This window comes from Oenanthe melanoleuca, chromosome 2 (assembly GCF_029582105.1).
Source record: "Oenanthe melanoleuca isolate GR-GAL-2019-014 chromosome 2, OMel1.0, whole genome shotgun sequence".
Classification (NCBI taxonomy): domain Eukaryota; kingdom Metazoa; phylum Chordata; class Aves; order Passeriformes; family Muscicapidae; genus Oenanthe; species Oenanthe melanoleuca.
Genome location: NC_079335.1, coordinates 21,125,182 through 21,144,191, shown reverse-complemented (window position 1 = coordinate 21,144,191; position 19,010 = coordinate 21,125,182). Strand labels below are relative to the sequence as shown.

Here is a 19,010-nt window from a genome sequence, read left to right as displayed (position 1 = left end):
TCTTGTATTAGTTTTTTGTCAGATCACAATGGGAAAAGAGTATGGTCTTGAGTGCTCTGATTTTATTGCCAAAATATTACACTGACACTTTTTTTTTTTAAATAACTCTTATTCAGATACATTAAAAGAACAAAAGTAAATAAGAAAACTCCATTGGGTAATTTATGTCCCTTCTGTGTTGTTCTTCATGTCACTTTCAAGGTTCTTAATTTTAGTTTTGGATGTGTGTTCAAGTAGTATGTTTTTCACTCCTGTATTAGATAGAGGTGCACCTTTAGTTCTGTTTCCTGTAATATCATGTGACTTGCTTTGCTACTCAAATCAGAATTTTCCTTTGTTCAGTTACAAGTTAGACTTTTTACCAGTTGAACTGGATTCTTAAGCCCTTTTAGAGATTAGGAGATGTTTATCACACTGTTGTTCTCATAATTGACTTTTTTTTTTCTAACACTACAAAATTTCCAATGGAGCCATGAATACTTAAATGGCTTCACTTACTATGTCTTCTTATGCCTTTCTCCAGAAGAGAAAAAGGCAATGGGAAAATCCCAGTTAAATAGTTTTTGGATTGAACCACACATATGTGGAAATAGTTGACATACAGATACGTGTTGATTTAAGAAAGACTAAACAGTTTTTATATGCAATTAAAATAGGGATTGAGCAATACATTTCTGACTATAGAACTATAAAATGCAACTTAATGCAGACTAATTTGTGATATGCATTAATTTTTAGACAGTTGCTGTGGAAGAGGTTTCATTTGACAATTACAAATCTAAGTATCACATTTTACCTGAGAATATTGTAATCTACAATTACCACAAATAACACCTATATGCAGCTGAGAACAGTAACCAAAATAAATACATAGTTTGGATTTTTGTTTTGTATTTCTTTACTGGATGTGGTAGGGAGTATTTAGAGCTTAATTGCAGAATCAGTCATTGGCTTAAATATTTACAGGTCATGCTGAAGTCAGCTTGTCTTCTAAATGCCAGCATAATACTCTAAAGTGGAAAAAGTCTAAATCTTAAATGAATGTGATACTGTTGACTGCTGTGATAATATTTTTCAAATTAACCTTAAAGATAATTGTTCAGGTTTTTTTTTTTTATAAATGGAACACTGCAGTATTGAATCGGTTTTAAGTTATTATGGTGTGAGTTAAATATATGAGAAATCATATTGGTGGTGTTGTTCTTTTCAGAATAACAAAGATACTAATGGATCAGGATGGTCCCAGTTGGAGGGAGAAGCTGCCACCAATTCCAGTTGTTCCAGTTGCTGCTCAGATTCACAGATGGGATGGAGGAGCCCTCACTTCAGAGAAGCCAAGTACTATAGACATCAGCAGAGAAGAACAACTGCAGATGAATCGTATGTATAGCTAATGCAAATACACATTCAGAAAATAAACCAGAAAATTGAATATATTTTAACAATGTCAAAGAAACTGCTTTAGAAAATACTAGTCAAGAGACCTTTGTGAAAAGCTAAAGTAAACTAGTGTTATTTACATGATGAAGTTTAATGTGCTTTGAGGAGCAGTTATGGCAGTTTTTTAAAATCAAGTGATGTAGTTTTCAGCATGTAATTTCTGAAATTATATAAAATCAGCAGAAATACTCATCAGGAAAATATCAGCATCACTAAAGCCCAACTGCTGGCCCTGCACAGGACACCCCAAAAGTCAGACCATGTGCCTGAGAGCATTGTCCAAGCCCTTCTTGAACTCTGTCAGCCTTGGTGCTGTGACCACTTCCCTGGGGAGCCTCTTCCCGTGCCCAACCACCCTCTGGGTGAAAACCTTTTTGTGTTATCCGACCTAAACCTCCCCTAGCTCTGCTTCTTTGAGTCTTGTCACTGGTCACAAGAGTGAAGAGATCAGTGCCTGCCATGATACCTGGAAAGGCTGACCTGGAGCAGAGACTAGACAGAGCAAAAGGGATAAAATAGTTATTTATTGAAAAGGATGCATTTTGGGCAAGAGCCCAGCTGGGGATACACCCAGATCAAATCCAAGACAGCTCCCAGTCACCAGTCTTGACACTTTTATAAGTTTAGGTTCATCTACATATTGGGGTCAATAGTCCCAGGCTATGAAGTATCAGACCCCTGGCTTGCCCCTTTCCCTTGCCATTGTTTGTGCTTTTTGGGTACCAGTTGCCCTTGATTCTCTAGCTGGGAAGGGATTGTTTTGTCTAAGTATCCTGTGAAGAGAACTTACTAACACCTAATATGAAGTTTCAGAGTCACACGCTAAGCAGCAGAGATTCTGAAAAATATAAAAGCTAAAACCCAAAGCATAATCTCCCTCTGCTTCCCCTTGAGGGGATGTTGAAGACCTCAGTGAGGTCTCCCCTCAGTTTCCTCCAGGCTGAACAGACCAAATGACCTCAGCCTCTCCTCATACAGCTTCTCCTCCAGACCCTTCACCATGCTCGTGGCCCTCCTTTGGGTGCTGTCTAAAGGTTTAGTATCTTTCTTACATTGTGGTGCCCAAAACTGCCCCCAGCACTTGAGGTGAGCCCACCCCAGTGCAGAGCAGAGCAGGACAATCTCCTCCCTTGCCTGGCTGGCAGTGCTGTGCCTGATGTCCCCCAGGACATGAACATCAGTGGTTTCCCTGACATCATTAATGCAGTTAAAATGCAGTTCTGCCTCAGAAGAACCACCACTCGAACAAATACCCAACTTTGGCAGAAGACATTTAGGTGACACCTTTCAAAGATGTCCTGGACTTGTCCATACATACACTGAGTACTGAACTCTAGGAAGCTAACTTCCTTCCTGACTTTTTTTCCCCTTCATTGCAAGTTCCACTTTTCTCCTTCAGTAAATAAGGTGAAGGAAGCTCTCTGATTCAGTTGTTACTGACATTACACTCCCTTTGCATTGGGTTAAAACCCTATGATTCCTTATTGAAGTATTAAGTTTGAGTTTATTTCAGTATAAAGTAGTATTGAAGATAATCTCCCCTTGATTAACAACAGGGGTGACTGCAATTTGTAACTGTGCTGTTGACCAAATATGTACCAGTGATGGGGTTGTCTGTGTCTAATGCATTACTGCAATACTGAGTGTCCTCCAAGTGCTCGGCAGCATTTTGATGCAAAACATGTCTTAGTCTATTTCAAGCAGAGCAAATAGGCTTTGTTTTTAGAAATATTAAACATTGATTGTGTAACTGTTCTCTTCACTGAAGGCTGACTCTTAATGTTCTAGTTGCCTTCTCAGGCCTCTGCTGCATCAGAGAGACCTGACTGATAGCTAGTACTGAAAGGCTGCCAGCAATAATGTTCAGTCAGTAGTTAAAACTTACTGTTGGCTGACACTTTTTTGCAAAAATTGTATGTTTTTCTTTGTGTCTTACAACTTGAGTTATAATTTAGTTGTGTGTTTCATGTAGTTTATTTTTTCCCCAAGTCCACATGTAGTTTTCTGGCATAGGAAACTGCCTGATTTTTATAAAAGATCTCAGTGAGTTCAATTATTGGTTAAAACTGTTGGTTCTATACAGTGTTGAAAACCTGAAGCTTGGCAGGGGGCTCATATTCTTTAGCATGGTGCAAAAAGTAGATTATTTCATTATGAATAAGTCAGAGCTATGTTGCTAATTACTGTTTGCTCACAACAGAGTCATGAAGCTGCAGTCGGGATCAATTTTTCATTACAAACACAGCTAAACACTGTAGCCTAAACTGTAGCCAAAATACTGTAGCCAAAAGTGTCTGCAGCAAATTATGTGGAATTAAGAAGGAAAGGCAATTATGGAATACCACATTATTAATTTTTTTTTAAAGTGTAGTTAGGTGTTTCCAGGTTCTTCACTGCATCTTTTAGAAATAGTTCTTAATAGAATATTACCGATGTATCCCTAACTCCATCTCATGTGATGATTTGTTTGTTATTGTCAGTTTAGCATAGTAATTGTAGTTGATTGCAGAGAGCATTTGATCAAACTATGGCCACCTTGGTGTGATGGTGCAGATCTGGAAGGCCTTTAATCCTGCTGATTAAATCTCCACCATTGTAAGTAAAAGCAGGGTCTCAGTGGACACAGTGGACACAAAGAAACTGGGGAAGCTTAGAGCTGTCTATTCCTTTCCCATTGTTTTCAGCAGAGCAGGTGGATGGGAAATACTTGTTGAGCCAATGTAGGTCTGGCCATGCCTTCGTTGGAGCAGCAGGGGAGGCTGGGGACAGGAATGGCCGAGTGCAGGGTGACGGAGGGACTCATTGCCAGGCGTTAATCCTTAGTCTGCACAGATCATTCAGCCACCCTTAATGAGCTGACCTTACGTGACGCTGTGATCCTTTCGTGCTGTAGGTGAGGAAGCTATGGAGAAGTTCAAGAGGTTGAAAAATGAAGGCAATGATCTTGTAAAAATGGGGGAATATGAAGAAGCTGCAAATAAATACAGTGAATGCATGAAGTTAAATACTGAGGAATATACTGTCTACACTAACAGGTAAAGATCCAAAAGCTAATGCTGCTTTATGGGATAACAGTAGTTATATTTTCTAATTTCAAATAAAGATTTTTGGATCCCTTCACTCGTTGTGAAAAGGGGTTTTTTTCCTACTTGGTGAATGTTTATAACAAAACAGATTTCTTGAAAAACGTTTTTCAAGGGGAACAAGTATTAATGTCACTGATATATATCTTAAAATATTCTATATAAATAGAGTAAGCAATAATAAATATATATAATTATAATTAGCATAGAATTTTTGAGATATTTTTAAGAATACTGGTATGAATTGAATTAAAAACTTAACATGCAGTAGCAATATCTCAGATATGAAGAGTAATAATTCAGAGAAAATGTACGTTCTGAGAAAACAAAAGTAAGAACACAGTATTAAATAGAAGTAAATAGTATAAAAGTAAGAACATCAGCATTATTTTAAAGGTTGACCTAATTCAGCAGTATAATTCTTTATGCTGTAATCTTATCAGCTTCTACAACCTAAGAAGGATTTGATTAGACCAGTACTTGAGTAGGAGAGTTCCAAGTAATAATTAGGCACAGAGAGCAGTGTTGTTTATTTAATCCAGAGCACTTTTTTACCCAGAATGGCTGTATAAAATCCTTATTACGTTAACCACTGTACTATTATATTGTACTAACATAGGCTCTGCTTTTAAAATACTTGCATACTTGCTTAACTTCAAGCATTAGTCGTACTTGAATTTTGACTTCTATTGCAGGAATTGGCCTTCTCCAAATCCATCCTGTGATGTTCTTGATAGTTAATGGTTTTATGTACTTAAAGAAAATCACATTGAGACTGAATTATTTGAAGTATTGTAACTAACATTTGTGACTCAGAAGATGTTGGTGCTACAGCACTGTAGAATTTGCTTAAATTGCAGTATATTCTGTTTTTCTGTGTTAGAGCTCTGTGTTACTTGAAACTGTATAAATATGAAGAGGCTAAGCGGGATTGCGATCATGTTCTTCAGATAGAAGATTCTAATATTAAAGCTTTTTATAGAAGAGCACTAGCGTACAAAGGATTACAGGTGAGGAAAAAGAACATGGCAGGTATTCTTAAGCACATCTAAACTTGCTTATCCTCTTCAAAGGCAATAAGGTAGTTGCTGTCAATGAGTGAATGCAAACTCAGTGTGATGATTTATTACTTGGTAGAGCATTAGGCATGTACATAAAATATGTACATTATATAAATATCCTTGCCACATAAAAACCTGCATATTGATGTAATAATTCGAATATTACAATAAGTAAGATTTGACTGGAGATTGGACAAACAAGTTTCAGGTCTGTTCTAATGTTCTAGTATTCTTCTTCTGGGTATCCCAGTCTGTTTTATCTGTCAAGGAGTTTACCATAACTTTGCTGATCACAAATGGATTCTCTCCAAGTCTGTCTTCATCTGTCCAAACTAAAGTCTCAAGCTGTCTTGGCATCTGCTCATGTTTAAGTGTCATATTAAACTGGGGTTTTAATTATCATTGTTTTATCTTTCTTCCCCCAAATTCATTACAACTCTTTGTCAGTACTGTACTTTGTTACTCTGCAGCAGTGTCAGTACTCAGCCTTTTCCTTTCCATCTGCATGGTGGTGGTGTCTCTACAGTGCTCATCTTATGTACAGTTTTTAGAGTATCCTTTTACCTGATCATCATAAGTGCAGACACATTGTCCATGTCCATCCTGAATGGGACTTAAAATCTCATGTTCATCACTTAAACTATGTCGTTCTGTTGGTCTCTCTCTCTGCTGGTTCCCCATCTTCAGTTATGTTGAATTAGCCTTTACACTCCATAATTCTCCCACAGCGATCCTTGCTCTACCCATCAGCTCTTACTTGGTAGTGAATGATCAGTTTCTTGATTTTGTGGGCTTGTGATGGCAGCTCTCATCACCTGCTTTTTATTAAATGTACAAGTGTCTTTAAACAAGCATCTGACGTGTTGTCTTCCCTGTTGTAGGAGTGGACTGGAGGTCCACCGAGTTTCATCATTGTCCTTCAAAGGAATGGACACTTACTCAGACCTCCATTATGTTTGATGCCTTAACACAAAATTACTGAATTATGTCTCAGCTTGCAAATCACCTGAGAACCTTAAGAAGCATACCAGCCTATGCCCATTCCATGTTATAATTCCAAATGCAAGTCCAAGGAACGTGATACATTCGTTCCTCTGTTGCAGTAGCTCTGAAATTTTAAAAGTGTGAAAAGTCCTAATTTTGTGTAACGTTTTTCTGTAACTCTGCTAAACTACCTGGTATTAATCATCTCTAACCTTATGTTGTTAAACTTGCTAAAACATCACTATAAATATGAGCACATGGTGATTCTACCAGACAGAAAAAAAGGATATTACACATCCATGAAGAAGGTGGAGAATTGGAGAAAAGACTTCTTTTTTGCATATCCTAGAAAAAAAGTGGTATTTTTGTATTGTTGAAGACAACCTGAAACAGTGTTGCTGAACTCCAGAATAGTTTCAGCTGGGGAATCCCAAAATGTATTGTTATTGTTAGATTTAATGCCTTCATTATTGCTAATTTAACTGTGATTTAACTTTAAGTGATGAAAGTGATAGGTAAAATGAGAGAAAATGATAAAATTGATCCAAAATTGACAAATAACTCTGTAACTCTGTCTTGGCAAAGACCTAGCTAAGGTGGGAAGTGTTATTAGTATGCAATTAGACACACATCTAACTACAAAAGCTGCAGTGGAATTTAATGTAGTAAATGAGGGCTTTTTTTACAGATTTACTGGGATGTAATTAAGGGAAGATCAGGAAAAACTGTTAGTGAGATGGGTTAGGTCTGTGACACAGGACACAAGACCCCAGACAGCATCTCCTGCAGCTTCTTGTACACTCCCTTGCTTTGGGTACAGTCATCTTGTAGGATTTTTGTTGGGCAGTTTTAAATTCAGTAGAGCTGTTGCTGACCCTTGTTACTGTTTCCAGAATCTCATTTCTCTATAGTTAGGAATCCTTACATCTGTAATTAAAATGCTTAATTAGTAGTGGATTTCTGATGAAGGCAGCCTGACCCCTTTGTGCATTCCTTTGTTGGGGTACATAATTCTCATTTTCTCACTCTTCTTCATGGCCTGGCAGGCTTCAGTTCATTACTGATATGGCCTGCAGCCTTCTCTGCACCTTGAATACTGGCCACCAGTATGGAACAAAATGGGGGAAAGAGTTTGAGTGACTTGGACACTGGTTCCTCTGATACAGTTGAGGTGCTGAGGATTTACCTCAGGTAGTACATGAGGATTTTTTTTTCCATGATAATACAGATGATTTAATAGTAACCTTATGATGCTGCTTGGGAACAGTGGAAATACTAGACCACTCACACAAGAAATTAGTTGATCTTTTACTGTCTGCATTGTCTTCTACTGTTTACTGCTGCATTTCATCTTTGTTTTTGATAGTCCAGCCCTTGAGATGTCTTGATTTTTCTATGTGATAGTTCTAGTCTTCCTCAATTGATGCTATTAACTTTGTCTCTCCAGAAAGTTTAGTCTAAAAAATAGTAATTATGCAGAAAAAATTTGAAATAATAACATTAAACAAATTACAACACTGGTTATTGAGGAACTGTGTCCTAATGCCACTCTGTCACTATGTTTGTCCTAATCTTGTTTAGCCCACAGGTCATAACATAATCCCAGTCCTCTCAAGTATTAGCAAAATTTCACTATAAGAGATGGTCTATTGGATTGAAGCCCAGGAAGATTAGATACATCTTCAATCAAAGCTCAGTTTAACTCTCTTACTGGCAAAGCAAGTATGCAAACTTGCTGGACTCATTTATATTAATTGCGAGGCAATGTTACACTGTAAGAAATTATGCTTAAAAGCTACAAACTTCAATAGTCTGCTCTCTTACACAGGGAATAGGTTTCTGAGAATAAATTATTTCATATTTAATTGGAAGTATTTAGTCATAGAGTATTAACTCATTTCTTTTTTCTCCTCTAATGAAATCACGCTATTAGTATTTAGATTATTTTTGTCTACTTCATGCCTAGATCCCACTATTTTGACCTTTCTTACTTGTAAAGGACAGTATGATACTTCAGATTTATTTTTCTAGTGATGTGCTTACGAGAAAAATATTTTCTTCTGCTTGCAGAATTATCAAGCCAGTGTTGACGATTTCAACAAGGTACTTGTAATAGATCCAAATGTTCTTGAAGCACAGAAGGAATTAGAGGAGGTAACCCAACTGCTTCACCTTGATAGCAGTGCTGGAGATGGCAGTCAACAAATGCAAGGGAAGAAAATAACCATACAAGAGGTGGTATACCTGTTCATTTTTTTAAAGCAAACACAACAGAACCACACATATGAAGAGACAATATTAAAGCTTTGTTTGCCTATCTTGAATCTATATCGTTGGGGGAATGGTGTTGCATCTTTCACATCATGTTGAGGGCATATTGGAGGATTTTTACATATGATAAAGCTTGGACTGCTCACAAGTATGTTCAGAACTACAGCAGGAAGGAAAATAGTCCATTTAGATGGCACTAAACTTGAAGATATGCTCCTTGTAAACAAAAGCTGCCTAAACTTAGAAATACATGTTTCACAGTGAAATAGCAGTTTTGTTTTTGAAGTCTGTGCTCCTTGGGCAGCCTTTGGGGCTGTGCTGGCAGAGGTCTGTGGTCAGCAGATGTGCTGGCTGCTTTTGTGCTGACCATAAAATTACAAGTCTGAAAAGTTAAATCCTACCGTAAAGAGCAAGAGTAAAACATCTGTATGATCTTACAAAAGAAACATGGGATGTAATGTTATGTACAGGATCAAAACGTTAGCTTGAACAGTTCTGAGTGGAATTAGGTGATGAAAGGATTTTCTCAGTCATCTGATATTTTTGGATTGTAGCTTTGGCTGGTCGTTTAAGAATTCTTTTTCCTCTTTTCATGTTAACAATCTGCATAGGGATACTGTAATTTGATACTGTAATTTCAGAATGTGGTATAATAGAAGCTGCAGTTATTAATATAGGAAAAAAAGTGTTCTTGAAGTACTTCAGGTTGTCACGAGCTCATGGGATTTTATGTAACCAGCATAAGCTGGTATAGTGTTAGTTAAGCTCTGAGCTGTGACAAAGAGACCTGGAAGGTGTTTAGAGGAGGTTTGGGAAGTGACCACATTGCTCAGAGACCAGCTAACTATGTTGCTGGCATTGGTAATTTTTCTAGGGGTGAAACAGGAAGCATTTACGTTTGCTCTCATAATTACAACTGCCCCTGTGGAGTGGCCCCCCTCTTCTACCTGCTGTAGTATAAGGTAGTTCCATGAAAACAGACTGCAAAGAAAAATGTTCTAAAAAATTTTTCATTATTCCATGCTATTCAAGCTATAATTATATAAAAGACAGTCAAGATTTCTCTCTTGATTGTAAGGATTGTTGAAAAATAGAAAAAAATGTCTATTAATCAAATGCAGTATTTTCCAAAAATTACTAATCCTCTATTCTGTGCAATACAGTATCTTCATACTTTTCAAAATACTTGGCATTGAGAGGCCCTGTTTAGTAAGTTTTAGGTTATACTAATTTCACAACTCTTGATGGCTTGAAAGAGATTTTAGCAAATGCAGTTGGCCCCATAGTTCCATAGTTAATTTTTAATGATTGATTCATGAAACTCGTTGGAGGCTGCAGTCTCAGGAGAAGTGAGTGGATAGTGAGGCAGTTTATCCATGCTGAGCTTTCTCTTTCCAAAGCAAGACTCCAAACAACAACCTGATCCATCTGCCGTGTGCCTGTGCTGCCCTGGGGGTACAGCAGAGAAGTGGAACAGTGTCTGCTGCCTTGACTCCAGTTGTCCCTGTCTTCTGGAACTTCACATATAATGTGTGTGTAGAGTCCTCCTTCCTGCCAGTGCTCTCCAGGGGTGATTCCACAGTGCAGTGCCAAGCAGCGAAAAGGAGCTGTAGAAAACACACTTTTGACTGTGAGCCTTTAAAGGGAAATTACAGAGCTCCTGTGTTGGGGCCAGTGTAAGAACATGGATCCCTTTCTTGTATGAAGAGCAGACTGCAGCTTTAATCCAGTGATGTGATGGATAAATGCAGTTTATGAATCTTCAGGTTTTCTCTGTGTCCAGGTTAAGTGATGTGTTGCCACTTTGTTTGTGAAGGTGACTGAGCCTGATGGGCAGGAAGAGAGGACACCAGAAGATGCTGAGACTCCCCAGGTTGCTGCTGAGGAGGCTGTTCCAAAGCGGGAGCCGTGGAGATGCCCCGAGAAGCTCCGTGTTTCTGCACCATCCAACGCGTACGACTTCGGTCAGATCGTAAACGCAGTGAATGCCACTAAGGATAAAGCTGCTTGTGCAGACCTTCTAACAATTACTGAGCCAAAAAGACTGCCAGTGCTGCTAAGTAACAAACTTGAAGGAGAAATCCTTCTGGTGTTTATCCAGTCTTTGGAACATTATGTAGCTGGAAAAGACCCTGGCCTTGCATATCAGCACCTTTTCTACTTAAGCAAAGCAGAAAGATTTAAGGTAAGAACGTAGACTGATTGTATCCTTAAATTGCACAGAAATCTAAAGGAAATTTTCATATCTTAAAAGGAAAAAACACACTGACTTTTGTATCTCTGTTAGATATGGTTTTCAGTCAGCCTGTGCTGTTTATGAAATTTGTTGGATTTTTTTTTTCAGGTGGTGGTGGCCCTTCTTAGCAAAAATGAAAAAGAAGAGGTACAGCAACTGTTTGATTTACTTTCAGAAAGCCAGAGTGATCAGTACTCACTGGAAGATCTTGAGAGCCTTAAAAAGGTTTATGAACTTTAGGAAGTTGAAGTTCATTGGCTGCATGCATATAGTTCATGTTAGAAGCTGAATGAATGAACTCTGCAGACTTGCCTGGATTCAAGTGGGTCTTTACCTGGACTGCTGGAATTCTACTTTGTTTTGACAGCATATACACATTTAAAACTTGCTGCTCTTTTTTTCTTGTAGTTGTATACATCTCCAGAATTTAATGCCTGTCTGTGTTCAGTAATAGAGTTCATTTCATTTGGCATACTGATTTTATTTAGACTCAGAAAAATATATTTTACATTATATATGCAATGGGAAATACCTTGATGGTACAATAGGTAAATACACTCTTAGTCATCACTTGTTACATCATTTTGTGAGTTCTGTGTTCAGGAAGTAAAGAAGTGTCTTCAAGATAAATGGGTCAGTTAGCAGTACCTTTGCTAAAATGAGTTTACAAAAGGTATTAACATTTTTCAGAGAACACCTGTGGGCCATCTGTTCACTATTCCTGGTCTGTACAAAACAGTTTTCAGTATTTTGGCTCAATAAATCTCAACAAAAAAGGTGAATGATTGATATATTAGCTTGTCATGGAAACAATTATTAAATGGTTGGGTGTGTTTCTAACAAGTGAGTAATCTTTAGTGCACAGAGAACTTTTTTCCTCTGTGTGCAGGAAGATGGCTGGTGTTCTGACTCTTTTTGGGCAGTAACAGAAGAAAAAGTGGCTGCACTTCACAGTAGAAATATTTAACTGTGAGTTTTGTATTAAGATTGTTTAAACTTCCAGCTGTTTCTATTTACAGATACATTTATAAAACTAAAAACAATTTTTTGGACCAGTATGATTATTTTTTTTAATTTCAGGCATTACTTATGTTTTATATCGGATACTGACAAAGTTCCTTTGAAGGTGAATTTTTAAATTTTTCAGATACCCTGATGCCTTCTTTGCACAGGTGATATAAATGTGTATCAGACTCACTTAGCACTGCAGAAGTATCATTAAGAATGTTGTCCTAATGAAAATTTTTCTCAGGTGTATATTAATAAAGTTTTTTTCTTGAAAAGTATAATTATGGCTTCTGTTCAGTACACTTTAGGCTTATAGTTCTGACATGTGGATTATTAGTTTCAGCTTGAAGTGCCAGGAATGAGCATTTTAATTCCTAAAGCATCATCAGTACAACTGATACTTAGCAATTAACGGGTTTTCACTTTGTGTGTGTGACCTCCTCAGATTAAGGCAGACCCTAAACTTTGCTGGTTGAGGATGTAAAACACCAGCATTGCCTGCAGTCATTTTGGTGATGGTCCTGCCTCATTGAGGTTTCACTGATTTTAGCCAGCATTTAGGAGGGCTCGACAGGCAGAACTTGTAAAAAAATTGACTCAAACACGTGTGGGACTGTACTGGCGCTTTGGTCTGAACCGCTCGAGACAAGGGCAGCATCAGAGCACTGGAAGGCAGAGTGGAGTATCTGGATGTGGATTTCACCATTTGTTTGACAGGTAAGGGCTGCCTAAGTCTGTTCCTCTTGCCTTTGTCTGGGAAACTGTGGGAGCAATCTCTGCAGCCCCCAAAAGCTGCAGCTGAACAGCAAATGTGTCAAAGACAAGGTCCTTGGCCAGGTGAGGCCGAGCGGCCTCTGCACAGAGGCAGCCACAGCATCCCAGGTGTGGCACTGGAGCAGCTGCAGAGCAAAAGTAGCTCCTTGCTCACCATGGGACCTGCTGCAAAACGCATTTTCTGACCCATCTGTGTAATGGTCAGCAGAGAAGCCAGAGCTGAATTACTGCTTTCCTCACTGCTGGGCCAGGAGCTCATCTCTCCCTGGGCAGTCCCCCTCCCTGACACTCCTGGTCTAACATTCCCCTCCTATTTTTGAACACGCCTGTATTTTAAATCTTGGTTCTGCTTTGTGCTTGGCCTTTATTTATGCTGCTTTTTTGTTTCCCTCTGCCCTCCGTAATCACAATGTGTTCTGCAGTTTGGCTGCTCTGCCAGGCACAGGTAGGGCTGTAGCTGCCACCTCAGCACTGCAGTGGGGACACAGCACCCAGAAATAACAGAGTGGGCAAAAGTGGGGAGGGAGCAAGAGAACCCCAAATATCTTACCTGGCTTTGTGGCAGGGACACCCCAATCCCAGTATGGTGTTATGTGACTGGCTTGTCACTCCCTCCCCCAGTGTCAACATCCACCTCTGTAAAAACAAACCAACCAAACCCAACAGCAGGACTAAAGGAGGAGAGCTGGTTCTGCAGACAATGAGCAGGGCAGTGAATATGACCCTGCAGTGGCAATGATGCAGCCAGACCCGGCCTGCAGAGACCCAGCTGCTCCTGGACACACATCCCTGCTTTTCACACAAAAGATGATAGATTCTTTTTACAGCCACTAAAAATATAGCCAGTGGCCAGGGAATAGCACAGGAACAGGGGGGTGGGTCACACTGTTGCTATTTTGATCCTTTCAAAGTATTTTTGAGGGCTGAGTGTCAGCATGGCAAGGTTGCTTCCCTGGCCAAAAAGTCAATGCACCACAGGGCCACCACTCTTCCCCCTCTCCCTGCGTAGTGGTGCCAGCAGTGGTGACAGCCTCAGTGGCAAACCACCCCCCCTAGCCCTTATGTGGGATGTATTTCCACTCATCAGAACCTGCTCTGCTTCACAGAATCCAGTTGCACAATACAGGGCTATTCCTGTGGCTGCCACAGAAGACTTAGACTTGTTCATTACAATAAACAAAATAACAGTTTTGAACAGCAGGGAGCAAAGCTTCTTCCCCGCTGTAAACGAGGATTTATGACCCAAGTCAGTGTAACTGCTCAGCAGAGCTGCAGCTCCCCGAGGGACAGAGGCCGGTGGCTGAGCAGGGGCTCACCCCGCTGGCCCAGGGGGATGAATTATCACCGAGCCCAGCCCCTGCTCCTCCCTGGGACTCGGGGATGGGACACATTTCAGTGCAGACCCAGCCTCCCGCTGGGGCTGTGCCATCTTCTCGCAACTTCTCGGTTGCTCCTTGCTAAATGCCACCCTCGTTAACACATTGACATGAGAGTGCTTTTCCTTGTAAGCAAGAGGATTACAAGGGGATGAAGTGCCCCTCACACAGAATGCTGTGCTCAGAAATGTCTTGAGAATGCAGCCTGTGAGTCAAGGGAAGCTCAAGCCCACGCAACCCCATCAGCACAGGTCTAAACACAACCACACCAGTTTAGGCTGTTGGGAACTTATGCCCTTACTGTTGAGATGGAATCAAAACCAGTCCTTTCATAAAGCCAGCTCACCAGGATTTGGTGCAAGGAGATCTGTACCTGGCAGCTTGCTGGGTTTGTTCCCCAAACGCTTCCTGCTGCTCCCTGCGTGCAGGCTGGAGCTGAGACTGTCACATCTCACAGACACTCAGTGACCTGGCCTGGCACACGAGGTGCCAGATTCATCTCCAGAGCCATGTGCCAACACTTGGGTTGTGTTCAGCACAGAAGTTCAGAGTCACCCATGAGGCTGGGATCAACTCCTCCTTTTCCTCCAGACCAGCTTTGATTACCAAGTACCTCACAGCCACTTTTCTCTCTTTCTTCTACTCTTTGAGACCAAAGGAAACAAAAACATTGCCACCATCTGGGATTGTGCTTCTCACCACGACCAGGCCTGGGGATTCTCCAATCCTCACAAGGAAACCATTTTGCTCCCACAGCAACACCAGATTATTCCACCTGGGAACACCATGTGTCACCTTTGGGACTGGCAGGAGCAGCCAAGTGGTAACTGTGCTCTTCAGATCTTTGCCATTTCAGAACGCAATTCTAAATAAATCTCAACATCATTCTAAAGCTTCTATTTAAGACTGCCACAATTTCACCTGAATTAGAATATTAATGGGTTTTAAGTTCATTAATTCCAGAATTTTTCAACCTTCTGCTTGATTATCCTTAAAATGCATTATTATCCATGAGAGTGGTGGTATTACTAAGTAGGCAACTATTTAAAAATCAATGTGAATGACTGGAAGAGATGTCAGTCAGTCAAAAAAATCTTTATGCAACAGTAAAAAGTAGTTAGCTCACACATGCAAAACTTTGTGACACTGAATGAAAGGATGGATGTACAAGCCTGGATGCTTCACTACAAAAAAGATGTGCAAACATCATGAGAAAAGCTTTTATGATGGCTTTTACCTAATGTTGTAACTATCTCAAATAGTCTCAGATACAGCAGATACTACAATAAATTTCCTCAAGATCCACAACCCAACATGAATTAGTCAAATTAGCCAGGAATCATGAAAAAAATTCTGAAAAAGAACCACCATACTGGGAGATCAGATGTAAGCTTGATCATTCCTGTAATTTATTTCAGTGAAAAAAAAATTATTGAATTCTTACAGTAGATTTTTAAGTAAGAGAAGCATCTTCTACATTAGTGTATTAATGGAAGTATATATTTTACTTTTTTATAGACTCAAAATTCTGCATTAAATTTATTGGTGCTGTTAAGACTACCCCACTTGTGAAATATTACTTGTAAATTAAAAAATGTTACAAAATTAATTAGCAAATCAGTTCTCTGCTAAAAACTTACCTGCATTTAACATTACCTCTTAAAGTGATGTAAAAAACGATCAGATTATTTCAGAGTGACTGAAAATAATGATATTATTTGATAATATTTATTTACAAGAGTAAACCATATTTCCAATTACCTGCACGGCAAAACTGAGGTCCTGAGAAATTAAGAGGTAGGCTGAAACCTGCTGAAATAGCTCTTCCATCTGACAGAAGTGTAACTTGCTTATGGGTTTGGGATGAGGCAATCCAGCTTGGGCTTCTGCAATGCATCCCCGTCGGTTTTAGTTTCTCACTTCCTTGGCCTCTCATGATGCAGGTGAGACAATGAGCCTGAGGAACAGGCAGGCAGCTCAGCTGAGCAAAAACCACCAGGTATTACCCAGAAAATCTGGCCAGTCTGTGGTGTTTCAGAAAGAACTCTGTGCAGGCCATGTGAGAACAGCACTGTTTTAGACAGAGAAAACAGAGTTTGAGTCGAGTCAGTGATCTGACATGCACCAAGTGGTGCAGTTTTGCTTAAAGAGCTCAGGCCAGAACTGCATCCCTCTCACAAAACATTTACTGTCTTCCGTGCCAGACAGGCAGCTCAGGTTTCTTTTCATCTTAGAGAAGGCTGAAATCTTGTACAAAATGCAACTGACTTTAGATCTTACATCTCCAAGAATCAGAACATTCAACCTCCAAAACACAGCTAATCAAATAAAAATATTTAAACACAGAAAGAGGTAAGAGCAGTCTGGAAAAAAGGCTCCCTGGGAACATACCCATTTTCATAAGGCTGATCAGCACATGAAACAACAGGCCACTAGAAGTCAGTATTTAGACATTTATTTCAGATATGCAGTTTACACGCGTATTATTGAGCAAAACCGAATTGCAAATATACAAATACTGTAACAAGCATTACCAAATAACGTAACTGGCACTAGTGTTATAAGCTATTACTGGAACTGGTGAGGATAAGTCATGGAAGGACTGTAGCTCATGGCATTCTCTTCATCCAATCAAACTTCCAGTAGCACCATAATGGCAATACATGAAACACAAGACAGAACATTGGTAACTGTTATTCTGAGATTCACGACTTTTTTTTCATTTTAGTGAATTACTTAGCAAAAAAATGTTAACAGTGCAGGCGCTTTGGCCAACTTCAGCTTGTGTGCAGCTGTACATCTTCCATAAGCAGAAGAAAAAGAAAAAAGCCAGCATATTTGGAACCCATCTTTGCACTTGGGCAGGCATTGCACTGCACTTAAGATTCTGGGACTGAAGACAGGCATGTCTTGCAAAGAGATGTCATGTCCACTAAAGCCTGAGTGAGTCTTTGGTAGGCCAATACCTCATTACTATATCTATGACAGTCGTTTTTTTCACTAGGATTTTCTTTTGTGAGCCAAGGTGGCCAAAGAGGACATTCTGGAAAACATTACAGTAAAATCCTCAAACGACCAGGCACTTCAAACCCAGTCTTTTCCAAAGGCACCAAGAATGGACGGGGCACCAATTTTCCCCCTAATGGAAGGTGACTGCATCTGCTTTCCTACAATGCTTAGAAATCACTGTATTGTTACTTTACAGTTTTTATACACTATATAGTAGCCTTATCTGCTGCATGATTGGTTGCATGAATAAATAGGTAACCCCACTGTTCTACACAGGTGATGTCTCCATTCCACCATATATTAAGTACCAACTTCTTATGTTTTGAAATTATGTAAAAGCCATAACCCTGCTCAAAGTGTACACACATACAAACACTTCTGACACAGGCTACATCCATCTGAAGATATGCAGTTCATTCTACATGCATTCTAAATACAGTGTGTGTCCAGTTATGAAATAAAATTATCATTCTGAATATTCACTGTTGAAGTATGTTTGTATAGGTCTCTGCAGGTCTCTACTTCCCTTAGATTTAAGAGTTCACACAAGAATGGTTTTAAGTCACTAATACTCAGCTAACACCCTTTATTCCAAACCCCATATTTTCCAAGTGAACAGTGCAGGACATATTATTCATTTCAGCATTTAACATATTAAGAATTTACCAATTTTTATCTAAATACACCAAGTATACGCTTTCAAGCAAAGTTGTGGCAAAAATACAAAACATGGACGTATTTGTACTGCTGTAATGCACTTGGTTAAAGCCTTCATGTCTCTTCACACAGGTGGGAGATCCATAGGAAGTATTTTGCCTTATCAGACAAGTATATAGAAAATGTAGTTCTATCAAAACCTTGCTTCTGCTGGTCACCTGAAACTTATGGAAGTCGCATGTGATTCAATCAGCTGAGACAGGGTTCTTTAGTGGCAAATATATTTTTGCAGCACTTACAGATTTACATTTCAGTCTGAACAGCAGTGCTTAATTCCACAGCCTGTTGTGAATGGTTGTTGTTTGTTTCTTTCAGTGTTTCACCAACACCCAAATCTACATCTGTCAAAGATCCATTATTAATGCTTTCCTCAGCAATGTAACTCAGCTGTGGAACATCAGCGCTCGGGGCTGTTGGAACAGGCACAGGGATTCCACTCGGCTGTGGAGAGTTTTCCAAGCGATCATTTTCCACCTCTGGGAGAACACTGACTGTGGTAAAGCGAGTGTGATAGTCGCTGGAACCATGGCTACAGGAAGTTTTCATACTTTCCATATCTGAGCAACTGAACTCAGAGAAATGGCTGGAGTGCGAATCTGCTACAGATGGAATACTATCGCTCAGAGAGGGAGAGTCAAATTCACTGGAGTTTGTGCTTTGCTGTTCCAACAGCTGAGCATCCATGTCCTCTCTGGTCTCATTAATCTTCATGCTGCTCTTCTTTCTCAGCTTACCTTTGCACTTCTTGCCCGCCGTGCTGTCCTTGGCCCACTTGGCGGCGCCGGCTCTGCCCTCGGGCGGGCCGGAGCCGCTGCCGCTGCCGCCGGAGCCGCGCCCCGCAGCGCCGCCCTCCTCCACGCTGCTGCTGCCGCTGTGGTGCCGGAACTTGGCCGGCTTGGACTCGATATCCACCTGCACCTCCAGGCTGGTGCCTTCCCTGCAACGGGGGAGAGAGAATCCGTGAGTGTGAGCGGCCATCGGAGGGTGGAACTAACTCCTGCTGCTCTCATCCCTCTCACTTTCACTGTGGATCTTGCAAGGAGACATGTTT

General features: G+C 40.1%; 2 protein-coding genes across 5 annotated transcripts in view; one reads left to right on the top strand and one right to left on the bottom strand.

The window, feature by feature from the left end:
- Positions 1-12,357, top strand: part of SPAG1 (sperm associated antigen 1) — a 37,793-nt gene extending 25,436 nt beyond the window's left edge. For both annotated transcript variants that reach the window (XM_056484585.1, XM_056484584.1), the window contains exons 14-19: positions 1,211-1,380; positions 4,334-4,475; positions 5,407-5,533; positions 8,639-8,803; positions 10,656-11,024; positions 11,184-12,357. In XM_056484585.1, coding sequence (XP_056340560.1) covers positions 1,211-1,380; positions 4,334-4,475; positions 5,407-5,533; positions 8,639-8,803; positions 10,656-11,024; positions 11,184-11,315 — 1,105 coding nt within the window. In that variant the 3' untranslated portion in view covers positions 11,316-12,357. The remainder of the gene's footprint in view (positions 1-1,210; positions 1,381-4,333; positions 4,476-5,406; positions 5,534-8,638; positions 8,804-10,655; positions 11,025-11,183) is intronic.
- A 4,315-nt stretch (positions 12,358-16,672) lies between these two features.
- Positions 16,673-19,010, bottom strand: part of RNF19A (ring finger protein 19A, RBR E3 ubiquitin protein ligase) — a 56,724-nt gene continuing 54,386 nt past the window's right edge. For all 3 annotated transcript variants that reach the window (XM_056484751.1, XM_056484752.1, XM_056484750.1), the window contains one exon: positions 16,673-18,896. In XM_056484751.1, the coding sequence (XP_056340726.1) occupies positions 18,203-18,896 (694 nt within the window). In that variant the 3' untranslated portion in view covers positions 16,673-18,202. The remainder of the gene's footprint in view (positions 18,897-19,010) is intronic.